This window comes from Hyperolius riggenbachi, chromosome 3 (genome assembly GCF_040937935.1).
Source record: "Hyperolius riggenbachi isolate aHypRig1 chromosome 3, aHypRig1.pri, whole genome shotgun sequence".
In the NCBI taxonomy this organism is placed as follows: Eukaryota; Metazoa; Chordata; class Amphibia; order Anura; family Hyperoliidae; genus Hyperolius; species Hyperolius riggenbachi.
This window is the reverse complement of record NC_090648.1, coordinates 204,675,770-204,692,251: the sequence shown is the minus strand read 5'-3', so window position 1 is coordinate 204,692,251 and position 16,482 is coordinate 204,675,770. Positions and strand designations below refer to the sequence as shown.

At 44.2% G+C, this 16,482-nt stretch overlaps 1 protein-coding gene across 1 annotated transcript; it reads right to left on the bottom strand.

Moving 5' to 3' along the window:
• Positions 1 to 2,423: 2,423 nt before the first annotated feature.
• Positions 2,424 to 10,558, bottom strand: LOC137561279 (beta-1,3-galactosyl-O-glycosyl-glycoprotein beta-1,6-N-acetylglucosaminyltransferase 3-like). Its single transcript, XM_068272543.1, has 2 exons — positions 10,550 to 10,558; positions 2,424 to 3,527 (listed from the first exon to the last, which is right to left on the bottom strand). Exon 2 carries the CDS (start codon positions 3,426 to 3,428, stop codon positions 2,424 to 2,426), a length of 1,005 nt encoding a protein of 334 aa, XP_068128644.1. The 5' UTR covers positions 3,429 to 3,527; positions 10,550 to 10,558.
• Positions 10,559 to 16,482: the final 5,924 nt, after the last annotated feature.

Sequence of the window (16,482 nt, the reverse complement as noted above, 5' to 3'; positions counted from 1 at the left end):
GCCTAGCTGCCTGCTGAAACATGATCTTCTGCTCACTTGTGTTTACAAGCAAGGCTGAGGTGACTCAGCGATTGGAGGAGAAAAAAAAAGTTAAGGGAGGAAATTACATCAGTATTTAGCCCCAAACTGTGGACAAAAGACATGGTTCCCACCAGGAACAGAATTTTCTTAATTTACTATATAAAATTCACTGAAATCAAAACGTGGACAGTACAATACATGTGCTATGTAAGTAGATCAAGTATTTATCTACTTATATATGTGTTTTTTCCCCTGGCATAGTATGGCTAATCCTCCTGCTTTAACTACCTGTTACCTTAATCTTGTTACACCTCTCTGACACTGAAACTGCCCTTGGTAGGTTTGGGACTTCATATGAATAGAGTGCTTGGAGTCCAATGTAAACCTCGCACTGTAGCCCCAAGCTCCTCAGCTATGCCACTGACAAGGCCTTAATGTGTTTAATTTTACAGTTTAATGTAATTGACTTTGTTTGATTTGCTTATCTCCAACAGAAAGCAGGTTGCAAAGAACCTTGATAAGTGTCTTTCCAGTGAGTTTTAATGCTGCTGTAAATAACATGTCAGTGATTGAAAGGATCATTTCACTGTGTGATTAAATTGTCATCAGACACAGAGCAACATTTATTAAGAGCACTGTATCATTGAGGTACCTGCTGGGAAAGCAACACCTACATCCAGGAAGGTATGGGGTTACCCACTTTTTCCTTCTTCCTTCCTTCCTTCTTTCCTTCCTTCTTTCCTTCCTTCCTTCCTTCCTTCCTTCCTTCCTTCCTTCCTTCCTTCCTTCCTTCCTTCCTTCTAATACTGTGGATCTCATCTTATGCACCCCATGCTCCCCTGTTCCTAAATGCAGTACTGTAATGTGTAGCAGAGGAGGTGTATAACCAGCACTAGGTCTCCTCTTCTATGCAGCCGCCTGTGCTCTTTTGGGACGTTTATGTCTTATGACATTACGCGACTTATGTTTACAATGCATTTCTGCACACTATAAATATCTGTATGCAGCAGTTTCATCTGTTTATTATTATTATTGCTTCAGGCAGGGAGCACACTTGCTGGGATCATGCGCATTATGCCATGGACTGAAAAATGCACTTGGCTGCACTAGCCATTGAAGTCAAAAGTCCCGCTGGGTAAATACACCTTGTAAATTTTTTTTTTTGCGTTTTGCATTCACGTTTTTCCATGTGTTTAGAAATTGCATGAATTTGGAAGAACGTGCAAAGGACCAGCACTACAAGGATCACAGTCTCAAAATAAAACAGTAGCAGGGCAGAGAGATAGAAAGTCTTGTGTCATAAATCACTGCCTCGTAAAGTTGAAAACTGTGTGCTCATGGCAAGAAATTTAGATTGCTAAGCATAGATCATGTAGAAGAGATGACAGACGATCAGGCACTGCAGTTGCTCAAAATGTATTCTGTATCAAAAATAGGTGCAAAAAGGTAAAAACAGATGTGCATCATTACTGGTAGGTGTGTCAATCACAGTCGGACAACTTGTGCTTCAGTGACATTTAAATAAGCATTGTAAGATCCTACCAGGACAGTCACAGAGGCAGCAGGTGGTGGGTGCAGGGCAACAAAACGGGCAGCCTAACGGCCGTTTCGCACTGCGGAAGCACTGCAGGGAAAATGCAGGGTGTTTTAATGCTGTCTGTATCCCTATGGGGGAACATTTTATTTTTCACTTTTTGCATTCTATGGATTAAGAAACATAAATAAGTAACAACAAAAATTATAACCTACAACAAAGTTTTATTGTGTTCCTTATCTCATGTTCCCAGCACCTCCAGAGTTCATAGTAAAGCCAAAGAGGTCTCAGACACAGGAAATGAGGGAATACAGACAGTGTAAACCTTAAATGTGATTCTAACCCTTCTCTACATTTTCCATAACTCATTTTTACCCAGTGGCCTTTAAAAAGACCCATGGATATGTACCAGTACCAGTAGTATTTTGCAGTTAAGAAACAGCTGCCAAAGATATCCCCAAACAAATTTACAAGTGATTAAAAGGTTGACAGTGAGTTATCTAGAAATAAGGCAATACTCACAAAATGGGAAATCCAAATCTTATGTATTAGGAAAGTAATAAGGCAAATTTGTGAACACATTTTGTTTTGTTTTAAATAAGGCGTCTGGATTTTCATTGGTTGATAAAACTGTAAAAAACAAACCCTTCTGGCTATAACCAACAAACTGTTCACTAGAACTGCTTATTTGTTTCACATCTTCTTGTCTTCATGAGAAATTAAAATTTTTGTGGAAATGTTTGTCTCCCATAACATAAGACAGCAAAAGTCACCTTGCAATTCAACAACATAACAAAAGTTTCCCAAAATATTTTCTATTATAAATCAAAACTGTTAACTTTCCTTTTGCAAGACTTTCTGTTTCTTTTCACAAGTTTGTGCCATAAAGAGTTTTGTGTCTGACATATTGTTCTAGACATTCAATGGCATAATTGTCCACCAAGGTGTCAAACTTGTTTGCAAAAAGATGATGTTGTTGCAACATCCATGGTAAATCCCCAATTCCATAAACACAAACACCACGAGCAAAAATTCCATTGCAGTTCTCATATGGTGCTCCCTTACTGAGATCTCCAGCAGCATCTAACCATTTCACCAGTCTGGCAATAGCTTGTAGATCAGAAGTATCATATTTACTATGTGATGGGACAGAACCAGGAACTTCTGGCATACGATGTAGTGTTGCCCAAAGATGTTCATCTGGACTGAAAGTGTCTTTCTCCCATTCCAATACCTTCTTCACCTTTGAATTATTAAAGAGGGCTTTTACAAAATCTTTTGTGATTACTACATAAGCATTCCCAGAGAACATAGGAATATTGTCTGGTGGTGCTGATTTTTTTTCCGTAGTTCTCAATACTCGCTTGTCTACGTCATGGTGGTATAACCAACGACCCATTTTTTGTGCTGGTGTTTTTTCAGACTCCATACTATTTTTTCCATTTAAAGATTTAAGAGCTATAACAATCTCATGATTGGTTTTTATAGGAAAATCAGTTCCACAGGTGTTTAGAAGGTATTTCCACTGAACTGTGCTTTCCAACATGTCTTCCATGCAGTTAAGATCAGCCTGAACTCTTGACCAAGAGGCATAGACCACTGTCTCCAGTTTCGATGCCACAAAGACATTATCAAAGCACATGGTTATAGACTTCACTGCCTCCTTAAACTTTGCTTTAGACTTCTCATCTATATGCACACAGTAAACATTATGTGGCATATATATTGACCTCAAGAGCCTCTCAAACATTTCAATTTTGTTGTGGATAACCATGGTGTAAGCGAGGGGGAATTCTTCTTCTTCTTTACTCAATGAAAATGTGAAATATTTACGATCCTTCTTAAACGTCTTACAATCCCTAGTTATTTCCATATAGTGATCTTCAGTGAGAGGAAGACGCCTTTTGCTTTGAGATTCTTTCGCTTCTTTTATGGCATCTGAATCTCCTCTTATAATTCTGGAGCAGTTGATCTTGCTAGTTGGAGGTAATTCCAGAGTTGCATGCACATACTGTTTACACTGAAATTTTATCGTCAAAATGTCATAGTTAAGCATTTCCAAGTCACAATCCATAGACAGGTGCTTTTGAAGAACAGCCACAGTGATTATGGATAATACAATAATAAATCCCCATTTCCAAAGTCTTTTATACGTGATAAAGCCCATACTGACTGTACCTTTTGCAAGGTGGTGCTGTGCCTGATCCTCTGTCAATGGGCTTAATCCTTAAACTTTGAATGGACTTTTATCTAAGATCCAAGCTATTGTGAGTGTGAGCTTGGAAACAATACAATAAATGAGAATTCATCACTCTTTGACTTGCCTCATTGTTCACTCATAATAATAACATGACCTTGGCAGAAGAGCTAAACAGTTCAAAACTATTGTCACAAGCAGATGCATCATGAAAATTTGTATTTCAAACGGACCTAAACCTAACTTACAATCCTTAACTGGCTACTTTTAGAGAGTGCCTACATTTTAAAGGGACTCCGAGCTCTGACTAGATTCAAAATTTGAACTTACCCGGGGCTTTCCGCAGCCCAGTTCCGGTCAGTTCTGATTAAACCACGCATGCTGTCACTCCGGCCACCGTGATGACGCGAGGCGGCCGGCGTAGTGACGTCAGACGTGACATATCAGGAAGAGGAGCCCGACACTCGGGCCCAGTGTCGGCCAGGAGCCGCCGGCCAGCCATTTCTGCCCAGGCCCTGGGAGAAGACCCAGGTGTACGTCGTGCGACCTTCCAACCAGCACTGGGCTGCGGAAAGCCCCGGGTAAGTTTCAATTTTGAATCTAGGCAAAGCTTGGAGGCTCTTTAACAAGGCAACTCTTGACATCTGGGGGAGAATTTATACAAAAAGGAGCACTCTGGCTCATTTAGGATCACCACTACTTCCTCTTGGAGGGTGCCCTGGCTTTCTTTTCATTGTAAAAATAGGGTCTGGAATGTCAACAGAAGAATTAATAAATTATTTGATAGAGGCACACTAAAATGCACCTAGAGTAGTGCGGACCACACAGGCTCATATCGGAAATGAGACCTTTCCCTTGTGACAGGTGAAGATACAATAAGATGTAAACATCTCTGAAGAAAAATTTACCACTAATAAGTATTTAGATAATGTAATAAAAATAGAGAGAGTTTGCACAAGTAGGGAGGATATAAAGCACTATTAAATAGTAGCAGCAGAGTATTGTACCGTGTTATCCTGATTCAAAACTTCTTGCTTTTACTGATGGCTGATACCATTTATTGATTTATCATTTGCAATAAATGGAATTGTCCTGATTCAAAATCTCTAACAAAATGCTACAAATCTTAAGGTGACCATACACTGGTCGATTTGCCATCAGATTCGACCAACAGATAGATCCCTCTCTGATCGAATCTGATCAGAGAGGGATCGTATGGCCACCTTTACTGCAAACAGATTGTGAATCGATTTCAGCCTGAAACCAATCACAGTCTGTGGAGCTGCCGCTGCTGCCGCCCCCCCACCCCCCCCTGCATACATTACCTGTTCCGGCTGGCGCGAGTCCCCGCTGTCACCGCTGTCTTCTTCTCCGCTCCGCTCCAGACCGTTCCTGCATTTACTGAACTTCTTGTCCAGGGGAAGTTTAAACAGTAGAGGGCGCTCTACTGTTTAAACTTCCTGCCGGGACAGGAAGTTCTGTGTAGCTGCGGGAACAGTCTGGAGCGGAGCGGAGAAGAAGACAACAGTGACTCGCGCCGGCCGGAACAGGTAATGTATACCCGCTGCATTGCGTCTGTCGTCGGGCATTTGAACGCCGCTATCAACGCACTCCCGACCCGCCGGCGACTGAGAAAAATCTTCCGCACGGATGGGTCGATGGGAATCGACGGGAACGATCGAGTTTGGATGGAAATCGATCCTTCTGCCAGCAGTGTGTGCGGCGATTTCACAGCCGTTTCGATCACTGTGATTGAAACGGCTGTATCTCGGCGGGAAAATCGTTAGGTGTATGGGCCACTTTAGGCTACACACAGTTTCTGTCTGAATTGGAAAAGGAGATAGTAATCAGACTAGCTAGCAATTGCAAAACACGTATCACCAGTTTAGTCTGTACTCCTTTAAAAGTTACGGTCTAAGAAATAAAAGTTCTGCTCTAGATGTAGCTAATATCAGTATTAACCCCTTGCACTTATAAACTACAGGCAACCAGGTAAACAAACAGATATAAAAAACCAAACCTTCATTGTGTGTTGGGAATGAACAGGGCCGGATTTGTACTTTCCAGTGCCCTAGGCCTGCTGTGACCAACCACCTCCCTCCCCCCCAAAAAAACATGGACTCATTTTACTTGTGCTGCTGTGCCCCCCATTCAACAAAGAATCAGTGGATGCTCTCTCTGTCCTCTCACAATTCCTGCCTGAAAGTGCACAGCAGCCGATAGTGTTCTGGGCATGCACACTTGAGAAATGACGCTGATGTATAACCGGTACTTCAAGAATGCATAACACTATACTGGCCTAGGTTGCTGTGCACAAGCACATCTGGGCAGGAGCGGGAAATTACAGGGAGCGCAAGTGGCCAGAGCATGCGCTGCTTCTTTGTCCTCTGTGCGACTCGCTGCAGTCGGAGCCACAAACAGGGGACAAGGCAGTGCAATGGAGAGGAGCCCAAGACAGAGAACAGGTAAGTAGCAAATATCAAGCCAAGACCCACTTCGGATGTACTGTTGTAATTAGAGCGGACCTGAACTCAGAACTTCCTCTCTGCTCTAAAAGATACACAACAACATAATAACCTTTAAAGAAAAACATTTCTTTGTTACAGCTGATACAAATCCTGCAGTAAATTGGCAGTGTGTTTACTTCCTCCTTTCATGGAAGCAGACATATTGTTAACATCCTGTGCTTTCAAATGAGCTTAGATGTTGTGGCAGTCAGATGACACAGGGGAGAGATCAAATTACAAATTGTGATTAGACACAGATGAGGGCGGATTACACAGGCTCTCTAAATACATACAGGGTGCATTTCTCTCTGTTTTCCTTCTGTCTTGTGCAAAAGTTCAGCTCCACTTTAAAGCATCTGAATGACATGTATTTATATTTGCTTAAAAATATATGTATCTCTTTTGAATGCTAAATGTACATATGGTGGTGTGCTCTAACATATTGACAGTATACAGGGACAAAGTCCGAAGAAGGCTTATTAGCAGACAGCTCGCTCTTTTTTTTCTTTTAAGCCAATAAATGGTATCATCCTGATTCAAAACTCTCTGCTTTCGCTGATGGCTAAGATGGTACAATGCTCTACTGTTAAAGGAAATTAGAAGGATGCCAAACCATACACACTAGCACAGAGGTAGTAGCAGCTCAGATGACAGTCAGTTTAGCAATGAAAGGGAAGCAAACAGCATTTGTATTCCTGTAGTTCTCATAGATGGTAGGAGCTGAAGGACAGAAAATTAATCAGGAAAGAGTTACCTGAAGCATAGAAGAGATCGCTGCTGGCTAGGAAGAAAAAAAGAGAAAACAGCCATACATTTAGGCAGAGATAAGAAAGTGTAATTAACAGCTGCTGTGACAGCTGTAAAGGAGAAGGTGAAGAAACTAGCAGAGCTCACTGATGTTTGTGAATGCCTGCATTAAAACTCAGCGCAACTTAGTCCTATCTACTTTGTAATGTACACTCCTGGTATTTCTTACATCAACTTGTATGTCCATCATACAGAGGAATGGATCATCAGGTGACAGTAGATTCTGATTGTCATAACACACCAAGAAGTGTGAGAGAGATGCAGAGATTGGGGAGCTGTGGGACCAGAAGAGATGATTTACTTAGACATATGACCTCTTCTCTCTCCAAGTCCTGACGCCCTTCTGATATTATCTGATTTTATCGCCCTAGGCCATGGCCTTTGAGGCCTTTCCAGAAATGCGGTCCTGGGAATGAATGATATTAGTTAACAGTATTGCAATAAGGAAGGAACAGTAACGGCATTGGTAGATATCTGGGATTTTCTGGTTGCCTGATTGCATGTAGTTTGTAAGTGGAAGAAGAGACACAATGGCACATGTCTGTTGGTCCTGTTCATGCATTAAAAACTATTGGAAAGAGGTCCACGAAAGAGGTATGTCAGGGAGAATAGTGGGAAAAAGTAAAAAAAAAAAAAAACACTATATTACCATTTATTTCCATTCTAAGGAGAAGCCATCTTCTGTTTTTCTTAAGCAAGCCATACACTAGTCAATTTGACCATGGATAGACAGCAGATTTGATCACTGTGATCAAATCTGCTGTGAAATCGGTAATGCAAATGTTGCCGGATCAAATTCCTTCTGAAATTTGGTCAATCGGACAGGACAGAAAATGTGGCTTGATTGTCAGCGGGCCTGGAGCACCTTGCTAGCAGCTTTTGATTTGGCGACAACTGATGCAGAATAGCAGCAGTACTCTCGCCTGTCAGGTGTCCTCCAGCCCAGGTCCAGTGCTTTAACTTCATGCCATGTGTCTTTTCCTCCCTGTGTCCTCTTTTCTTCCATGTCACGTGAAAAAAGCCGAAGTTGAAACACTAGAGGGCCGGCAGCATACATGCCGAAGCTTGTTGAATTTTAGCTTGTGTCAGTTAACATGGAAGAGGGACACAGGGAGGAAGTGATGGCATTAAATAAAAGCACTGGATCTGGGAGGACCCACAGCAGCCGAACAGGTGAGAGTACTGCAGCTGTCCTGGGGGAGCACAGATGGGGGAGGCCTGGCCAGCGAGACAGTGGGCGGCTCCACAGATTTCATGCTGAAATTGATTCAAAATCTTTGTGCGGTATTGTATTTGCACACCCGTGCCCCTTTGAGAGGAGGCACCATCTTGTATTGATCAAGTAATGAGAGCCACCATTTTAAATGAAATCTGAGATTAGATCATAGGCTGTATTTATACTTATTGTAGTTATGCTTCCTCCAGCCCCATGAGGTGTGTGGGATCCCTCGTTGTCCTGTGCAGGTGCAGAAAGCTTGCGGGAGCATGATGGGGGTGCGTGCGTGGCCGAGCAGCGCATGCACTGAAGGGCATGACTTGCAGCAAATGACCAAATTACCGGATCGGATTACAGGCTGGGAAGAAGTGGGAGGGGTTTTCCTAGAGGGCGGGATACGTCTTAAAACTCTTCACACTACGCACCAGGCTCCATGCAAGCAAGACTAGCGTGCGGCATGGAGAAGGCAGAGGCGAGGCCCCAGACACTTTAACCCACCGACCGTGCGGCAGAGGTAATGCGGACTGGATTCGGACACAGAGACGGCCAGCAAACACGGGGGGTTTAGCCCCATCAAAAATGAATCTCTGCTTCTACCAAATCCTGGATCATGTGAGTGCAAATAATTTTTATAGTAATAAAAGTTTTAGCAATATTACACTATCTGAGATATTTTTATTGAGGTATGGTGGTGACAAAGCCTAAAGGATAAAGATTAGAAACTGCACTGAAGAGTCAGCTTGTTGCCAAAGTGGTGAGTGGCTCACAAAGGGTGAGGTGGTGGCTTGTCTTTTTTCCTTGAAGAATTATCAAGCTATCTGGAGACTTAGTGATGGGAATTCCGGCTCTTTTAAGAGCATCGGCTCATTAAAGAGCCGGCTCGTATGGCTCTCAAACGGCTCTTCATTTAATATCATTAGAAGCCACTCAGATACAGAAGAAAAGCCCCGCCCCGTCTCCATGACAACTCCAGGCTGCTTCTCTGAGTGGGGCAATCCCTCCTGCTGCTGCTGCTTTGCTCCACCCCATACACCGCTAAAAGCTCCAGGAGGAGGACTACATCTCCCAGCATGCCTCAGCGCCCTTTATTACAGAGCAGAGTGCACTGGTGAGTGACTCACAGGCATCGGCTCTTTTTAAACTGAGCACCGGCTCTTGTCATTCACAGCAAAGAGCGGCTCTTAGAGCCTGGTCGTTCGTGAACGACCCATCACTATTAAAGGAATACTGTAGGGGGGTTGGGAGAAAATGAGTTGAACTTACCCGGGGCCTGTATTGCCATGTCCTTGCACCCACTGACGTCACCATAAGTGGATAGCACAACCCCAGTCTGTGCCTGCGCAGTACGCTCCTGGTGACATCAGCAGGAGCGAGGACATGGCAACACAGGCGTAGTGGTTTTCAGACTTTAAAGTCTGAAATTCCAGAAGTGAACCGGAGGCGGGGCCGGAGCATCGGTGAGTGGCTGTGCGGGCTCAGGATGTCTGTGGGGGACCATTAGAAGCCCCTGGTAAGTTCAACTCATTTTCCCCGACCCCCCTACAGTATTCCTTTAAGACTAAGGGACTGTTGATGTAGTGACTGAAAAGTTGCCATACGCATAGGATGCACAAGGACTTTATGAGATATATAGAAGCATTGTGAAATGCAATTGTGGAAAGCGTTTTATTTTTTTATTTTTTTATATTAATCATTTATCTATGCAAATGTTTGTAGTGTGTGCACCGTGAGTGCTACCTCTTGAGCAATGATTTTTTGTACGAACCGGTGTTCTGAAGTTTATAATTAGCTGTGAACGCATACCTCATTGCATAAGATATGTGGAAAATATGTACACCCAGATGACTCATGGGCTATTAACATTTATCACTTAATGATGAATGAATATAGTGATCCTCTTCATAGCTCTTAATTGTCTGAGCTTAATTGTCTGATTCTTACTTGTCCAGATAAATATGCAACCAAAAGCAGAAGGGGGCAGTGTAAAATGTCTTGACTATTCAAAAGTAGACTCTTGTCTTGTCTTAGGGCAGGTTATAAATCTGTCATCTACGGGAAGGCAGAGGAAGACAGTCAGAACATGGCCTTATGTGGGAAGCTAAGCATTATGTGGGAAGGGCTAGTTAATATTAAGAAGTTCATTACATTCAATAGGCAGATATAGTCTCTGAAGGGTTATAAAATTTATAAAGATCAGACCTTCTTCATTGATGTCCTACGTCTCTTGACTTCGCATTGCACTCTGACATTGCTAATGACCGCATTGCATTGCTTGAGGGTCCTATCTAATCTTTGGGAAAAGGAGTCACTTTGTGGTGTAGGCTAGAAACTGCGGTATAGCCTAGAAACACTGCAACTCAAGCAAACAGACATAACACAAGGTGATGTATTTTACATTGATTGATTGATTGATTTCTCGTTGTATTCTTGGTTTTGTGTCTTTTTGTATAACATGTATTTGTATCAATAAACGTATTTTATCTTATCGTTATTGATTGTAGCTGATGTTTGGCAGAATTACAAAGATACTTACCTGTTTAGTTGCTACCTGTTTAAATAGCGTCACTTTTTCTGTAGCAACACAAGTGTGTGGGCAGGCAATAGATCCATCTATGATCAGATTCGATCTGATGGTCGATCTGGTGGCCATCTATAAGTGTATGGCCAGCTTTGCCTTTGACTTATGCAGTTAACAGAAAAATCACTAAATTCTAAGTGCTAGATGAGTTAGGAAGAATAAAAAATTTTTCAAAAAAAAGCTTGTAGTTTTGAGAAAATTGATTTTAATGTGTTTTTTTAACCTCTTCATGCCATGAGCTGAATTGAACAAAATATGTGTCTGTGCATGTGAACTTATATAAACAGCCTATTTGCACTAAAGGTGCACAAATAGGACTTTATAAACGTCCATATTGCAGGAAGTGCTTAAATGTGATGAAATGAGAGCTAAGCTAATGTATTTTGCCCATGGGTATTGCAATTGTACAAATACATACACAAAAGCAATGAATTTACATAATTTACAAACTAATGCCCAATATACAGTACAGGCAACATGTACGTTTTGTATGTGACGTGTGTTGTGCATTATGCGCAATGTCCGTTACGCAGTTTGCATAAACACCAGTATGCCTTACTGTATGTTCACTGTGTGCACTGACCATTTTTATTGCTGCATTAGAGAATCTGCACCTTTATTATGGACTTTAAAGTGTATTGCTGCAGTTTTAAACTGACAGTATTTGCATGCCATCATTTCAATAGAGCAAGAGTTCCAAGAGCAAGACCATAATGCATTACTTCAGGAAAATTGGTGCAACCATGTAAAAAATTATCCTAGATTTAGTAGCATTATGATGGACTTAGATGAAAAGTACACATCATTTTACTTTCTTATTAATATTTACATTGTTATATTGTTTATTTATAGGTGGAGCAACTGACTCAGATCACAGAGAATATGGAACCACGTTGGGCACTCCTGGTCCACTACCATTTTAAGAATAGGTTATAATATGTTTCGGCAACAGTGATAGAAAAAAAGCGTGTTGGCACCACTATAAGAGCAAGCGTCTTGCGGCGGTCCGTCCAATATCCCACTTCCGGCCAAGCGTGCTCTGGTATAATAAGATATGGAAAGTGGCAGAGGAGGCAGAAAACAGAAGAAAACCGTCACTGCTGAAAGCTGTGTTTAATACAAATTAGTTGATTGTAGTGCATACATGAACATGCAATAAAACAGGCAACTTGCACTGCAGGTGAAAAAAAGAGTATATAAAACGAGTGGGATACCTTGTGGTGCGGTGGATGCCACTTACCCTGAAGCCACATTGGAGGTGTTTTCTCTTTTTGTGACACAAGATGGCGCCAAATCGGCCCAACTTGTGCCACAGGCGTGCGATCAAGTGTAATTTACGCTACACTGATCAATGGATTCAGTGTTTACTCGCCGCCATTATGTCAGACGTTGCTGGCACGCAAGTGTTCCAGTCACCTGCAGACTTGAGAAGGAAGTGAAGGGGTGGAGTGGACGAGCGGGACGTTACCGCTATGCGCACCAGGTTACAAATACCGGCAGTCCGCACTCCCCGCTTTGCAGCCTCCATCGATGCGCAGACGGGCGCGAAACGGCCGTCAAGCTTAAAACACCTGGCATCCACCGCACCACAAGGTATCCCACTCGTTTTATATACTCTTTTTTTCACCTGCAGTGCAAGTTGCCTGTTTTATTGCATGTTCATGTATGCACTACAATCAACTAATTTGTATTAACCTCCTTGCCGGTTATCCCGAGCTCAGCTCGGGGTAAACTGTGTAGGAGGATTTCTCAGGCCCCGCTGGGCCGATTTTCAAAAAAAAATTTTCCTGCACGCAGCTAGCACTTTGCTAGCTGCGTGCAGTTTCTGCTCGCCGCCGATTCGCCGCTACCCGCCACGTCGACCCCCCCCCCCCCTCCAGACCCCTTGCGCAGCCTGGCCAATCAGTGCCTGTCAGGAATATACTGGGGTGCTTATGAGTTAAGGATAATAACAGAACATATTTCTGTCTTTTTTCTGTCTACTGGGTAAAACCTCAGATGTGTATTGTGCTTGGTAGTAATTGGCCACCTGGCCAGAGTAATCTGAAGGATAATGTAAGTCTGCATGTAAATGTACATTACCTCTGCCCTCATTGTCCAGCCGGGGACACTGAGTGTACTGCTAATTAGCGGCCAATTGAGGAAGAATAGGCTGGTCGGCATGGCTTTTGAACTGGAATCAGCCATTGTCCCATCATACAAAGCAAGCCTGCCAGAGTGTTGGGGATGGGAAGTGGACACCTGAAGGGGTTGGAAATTTCTACAGACTTTAAAAACGGAAGTGGAATTGCTTTGAAATCTGTAAGTGTAAACAGGATTACAGGCAAACTGCTACCTGTAACCAAAATTCGATCTTTTCATGGATGTGCTAAAATACACTTTAACCAAGGAAATAATGTGGAGGAAGCTTTTTGATGTCTGCAGAGTTCAATGGGTGACATTGTGTCCTGCCAAACTTCAAGAAGCTAAAACAGGAACCCCCTTTGAAGTGCATATCACAAGAAGGATTATGACAAGCGTTTGGTGATGTCACAAACGGGGAAACTGCATTAGTTCCTGGGGGCTGGACATTAAATGCCCCAGGGGACACTTCGGACTATTTAAGGTGGCCCAAGACAGCCACCGGTATCTTCTCTCGGAGGTAGCGAATAGCTAGGGAGGATCGCGACTCCTGGTCGAAACGGCGTCCTCCCGTCAAACAACGTTCTAACCTAAGCTGGTAACGTTCTTTTTTCCCCCATTTATTTTTACGCAAATATCCGTGTGTGTTATCTTTGTAACTTTTATCTTGTAACTATTTTTACTTTGTTTTTTGTAATCTTTTTGTATATATTAAGTTCTGCATTGTTCTATGTTTTTCTAGAATATTAAATTATTATTTAATAAGTTTGACTTCTGCCGTACTAAACTAACACTCATAGCCTAGAAGAGACTGAAGTGTAACCGTGTATAAGTTTCATGCTTAATTGTACGCTTGAGCAACACTACCGTATGAAATTGTAATTGCATTGTGTGTGGGGGCGTTTGTCATACGTTGGCCTAAGCGCACAGCTGACCCAACGTACGAACAACGCCAGTGCGAGTAGCGACAGCAGAGGGACTAGCAGTATCGTTCGGAACGACTGTTAGTGGGTCTTTGCTTCACGACAGTGTAAGATTGCAACTGTGTGTGTGTGTGGGTGCGTGGCGTTCCCGTATTTGGCCTAAGCGCAAAGCTGACCCAAATACGAAAACGCGGAGTGCGCGCTGAGGACTCGACAGCAGAGTGGAAGTGTCTAGCGAACCGCTAGTGGTGGCAGTGAGAGGTGTTCTGAGGAGTCCCAGCCTTGTTTTAGCTTGACTAAGGCTGCTTCCCCTCTCAGTCTGGTCAAACCCGCAGTCGGGAACCGTATACGCAGGCGTGCCGCGGGCCGGTTCTTGACATAATTGGCTGGCAGTGGTGGGATTGTTTAGTACATTAGTACGCAGTTTAGCTCGCTATTCTGAGTACTAAAGGCTGGAAGCTTGCTAGAAGCAACTAGCCTACAGAAGTCTACTCAGTGCAGAATCTATATAAGTTTTTTTTTTGTTCAAAGATACACACTTGGTATTTGCTTTCCCTTCCCCCCTTTTTTTTTTCTTTTTTTTTTTTTGCAACACGATGGCTCAGAAAGCATCCAGCTATGCAAGGCAAAACAAAGAGATACTACTCAACCTGTGTGAGCACAAAGGCATCGAGACGGTGAGCGGCCAGACTAAGGAGCAGTTGGTTCGTGCCCTCGAGGAGCATGATGAGGCAGAGCAAGCCCGTGCTTCAACGTCAGCGGATGCAGCTCAGGACACGCCAGAGGAGGAATCGCTCACGCCACAGAATGCAAGTGGAGACGATGTCCTGGACGATCCACCAAGCAGGGAGATGCCATCTCTGGAAGCAGATCTACAGCTACTGAACTCGGCTGATCCTGAACTGCGCCTAAAGCTGATCCTACTGCACCGACAGGCAGAGGAAGGAAGAGCTGAACGGCAACACCAGGCCGAGAGGGAAAGTGCTGAACGGAGACACCAGCTGGAGCTGGCTAAACTTCAGCAGCAGAACCGGTCTGCTGGACCCGCAGAACGCGAAGGTGAGCGAGTCCACAGAATCCCCCTGGATAAGTTCCCCGCTATGGACAAGGACTCTGACATAGACACTTTCCTACAGGGGTTTTAAAGGACTTGTCGGCAGTATGGGGTGCCCCGTGAGCAGTGGGCAAGATACCTCACACCAGGGCTGAGAGGCAAGGCCCTGGAGGCGTTTGTGAGTCTCCCCCAGGAGGAAGAAACAGACTTTGAGGCAATTAAGAAAGCCATCATTGCACGATACCACCTCACGCCAGAGGTGTATCGAAAACGTTTCAGGACAGTGCAGCGAGGTCCTAATGACAGCTACCTGGATCATGCCTGCAACCTGCGCACTGCCTTCCAGCAGTGGCTAAAAGGACTGTCAGTTAAAACCTTGGATGCCCTGCAGGAGCTGATGATAAAAGACCAGTTCCTACACACCTGTCCTGTTGAGGTCCGGCTGTTTGTGCTGGATCGAGAACCAAAGACAGTGGATGAGGCTGCGGAAATGGCCGATGTCTACACCGCCCATAGAGCACCTGAGTCCCGGAGGACTACTACGCCCAGCTGGAGAGGAGAACAGATGGCTAAACCTGTTTCACCCAGCACCCAGAGGAGGCAAGCACCGCTGTCTCCTGGATTCAGGCAACCAACCACTGACACTCGGAAATGCTTTGTATGTGACAGGGTGGGTCATATCAGCATGACTTGCCCAGAGAGGAAGAGGGAGGCCCCAAAATCCAGTGAGGCCTCAAACCCCAGTGAAGTCCCAACGGCTTTGTGTGCTACCAGGAATGCCACTGGCTATGCAGAGAATCTGCAGCTTGTCACGGTTGGGGGTACAGTTGCCACTGGGCTGAGAGACACTGGAGCAGAAGTGACTCTCATACATCCCCAGCTTGTGAACCCGGAGCAGTACATACCTGGGAAAATGATTGCTGTCAGAGGAATTGGGGGTGTCACCCCAGCAATACCCACCGCCTTGGTCCACCTGGATTGGGGGGCCGGCAGCGGACTGAAAGAAGTTGGGGTAACTGACAAAATCCCCACCAACGTTTTGCTGGGTACTGACCTGGGACGGTTAGTGGCCCGGTATGAGCCTACCCCAAACCCTGTGGGGCCTGCATCCCCAGCAGAAGTTCAGGACTCTTGCAAGGCACTGTTGGATAATGCTGTGCAAGTGGGGAGTGCTGGCGAGGCCCTAGGGGCTACGGACTGTATGCTAGGAGCCAGCCCTAGTGAGTCTCCAGTGCCTAGGCCTGGAGTGGGACATGTTGATACAAAGAATGCAGAAATTGATAATGTCATTTATGACGCCCGGACTATCGATGCGATCGATGCAGGAACTGTTGATGCTACTGGTGAAGTGCTGAGTACCACTGTGTATAATGCTGCAGATAATGTTGATGTTTTATGTGAGGGCCCAAATGACCATATACGTAGGGCTGATTATGCTGATGTCACCAGTGTTGTGCTACATAATGCTGTGTGTCATGTGGACACTCCGTCAGCTGCAGGAGTAACCAGCGGCGCTCGCTGGGC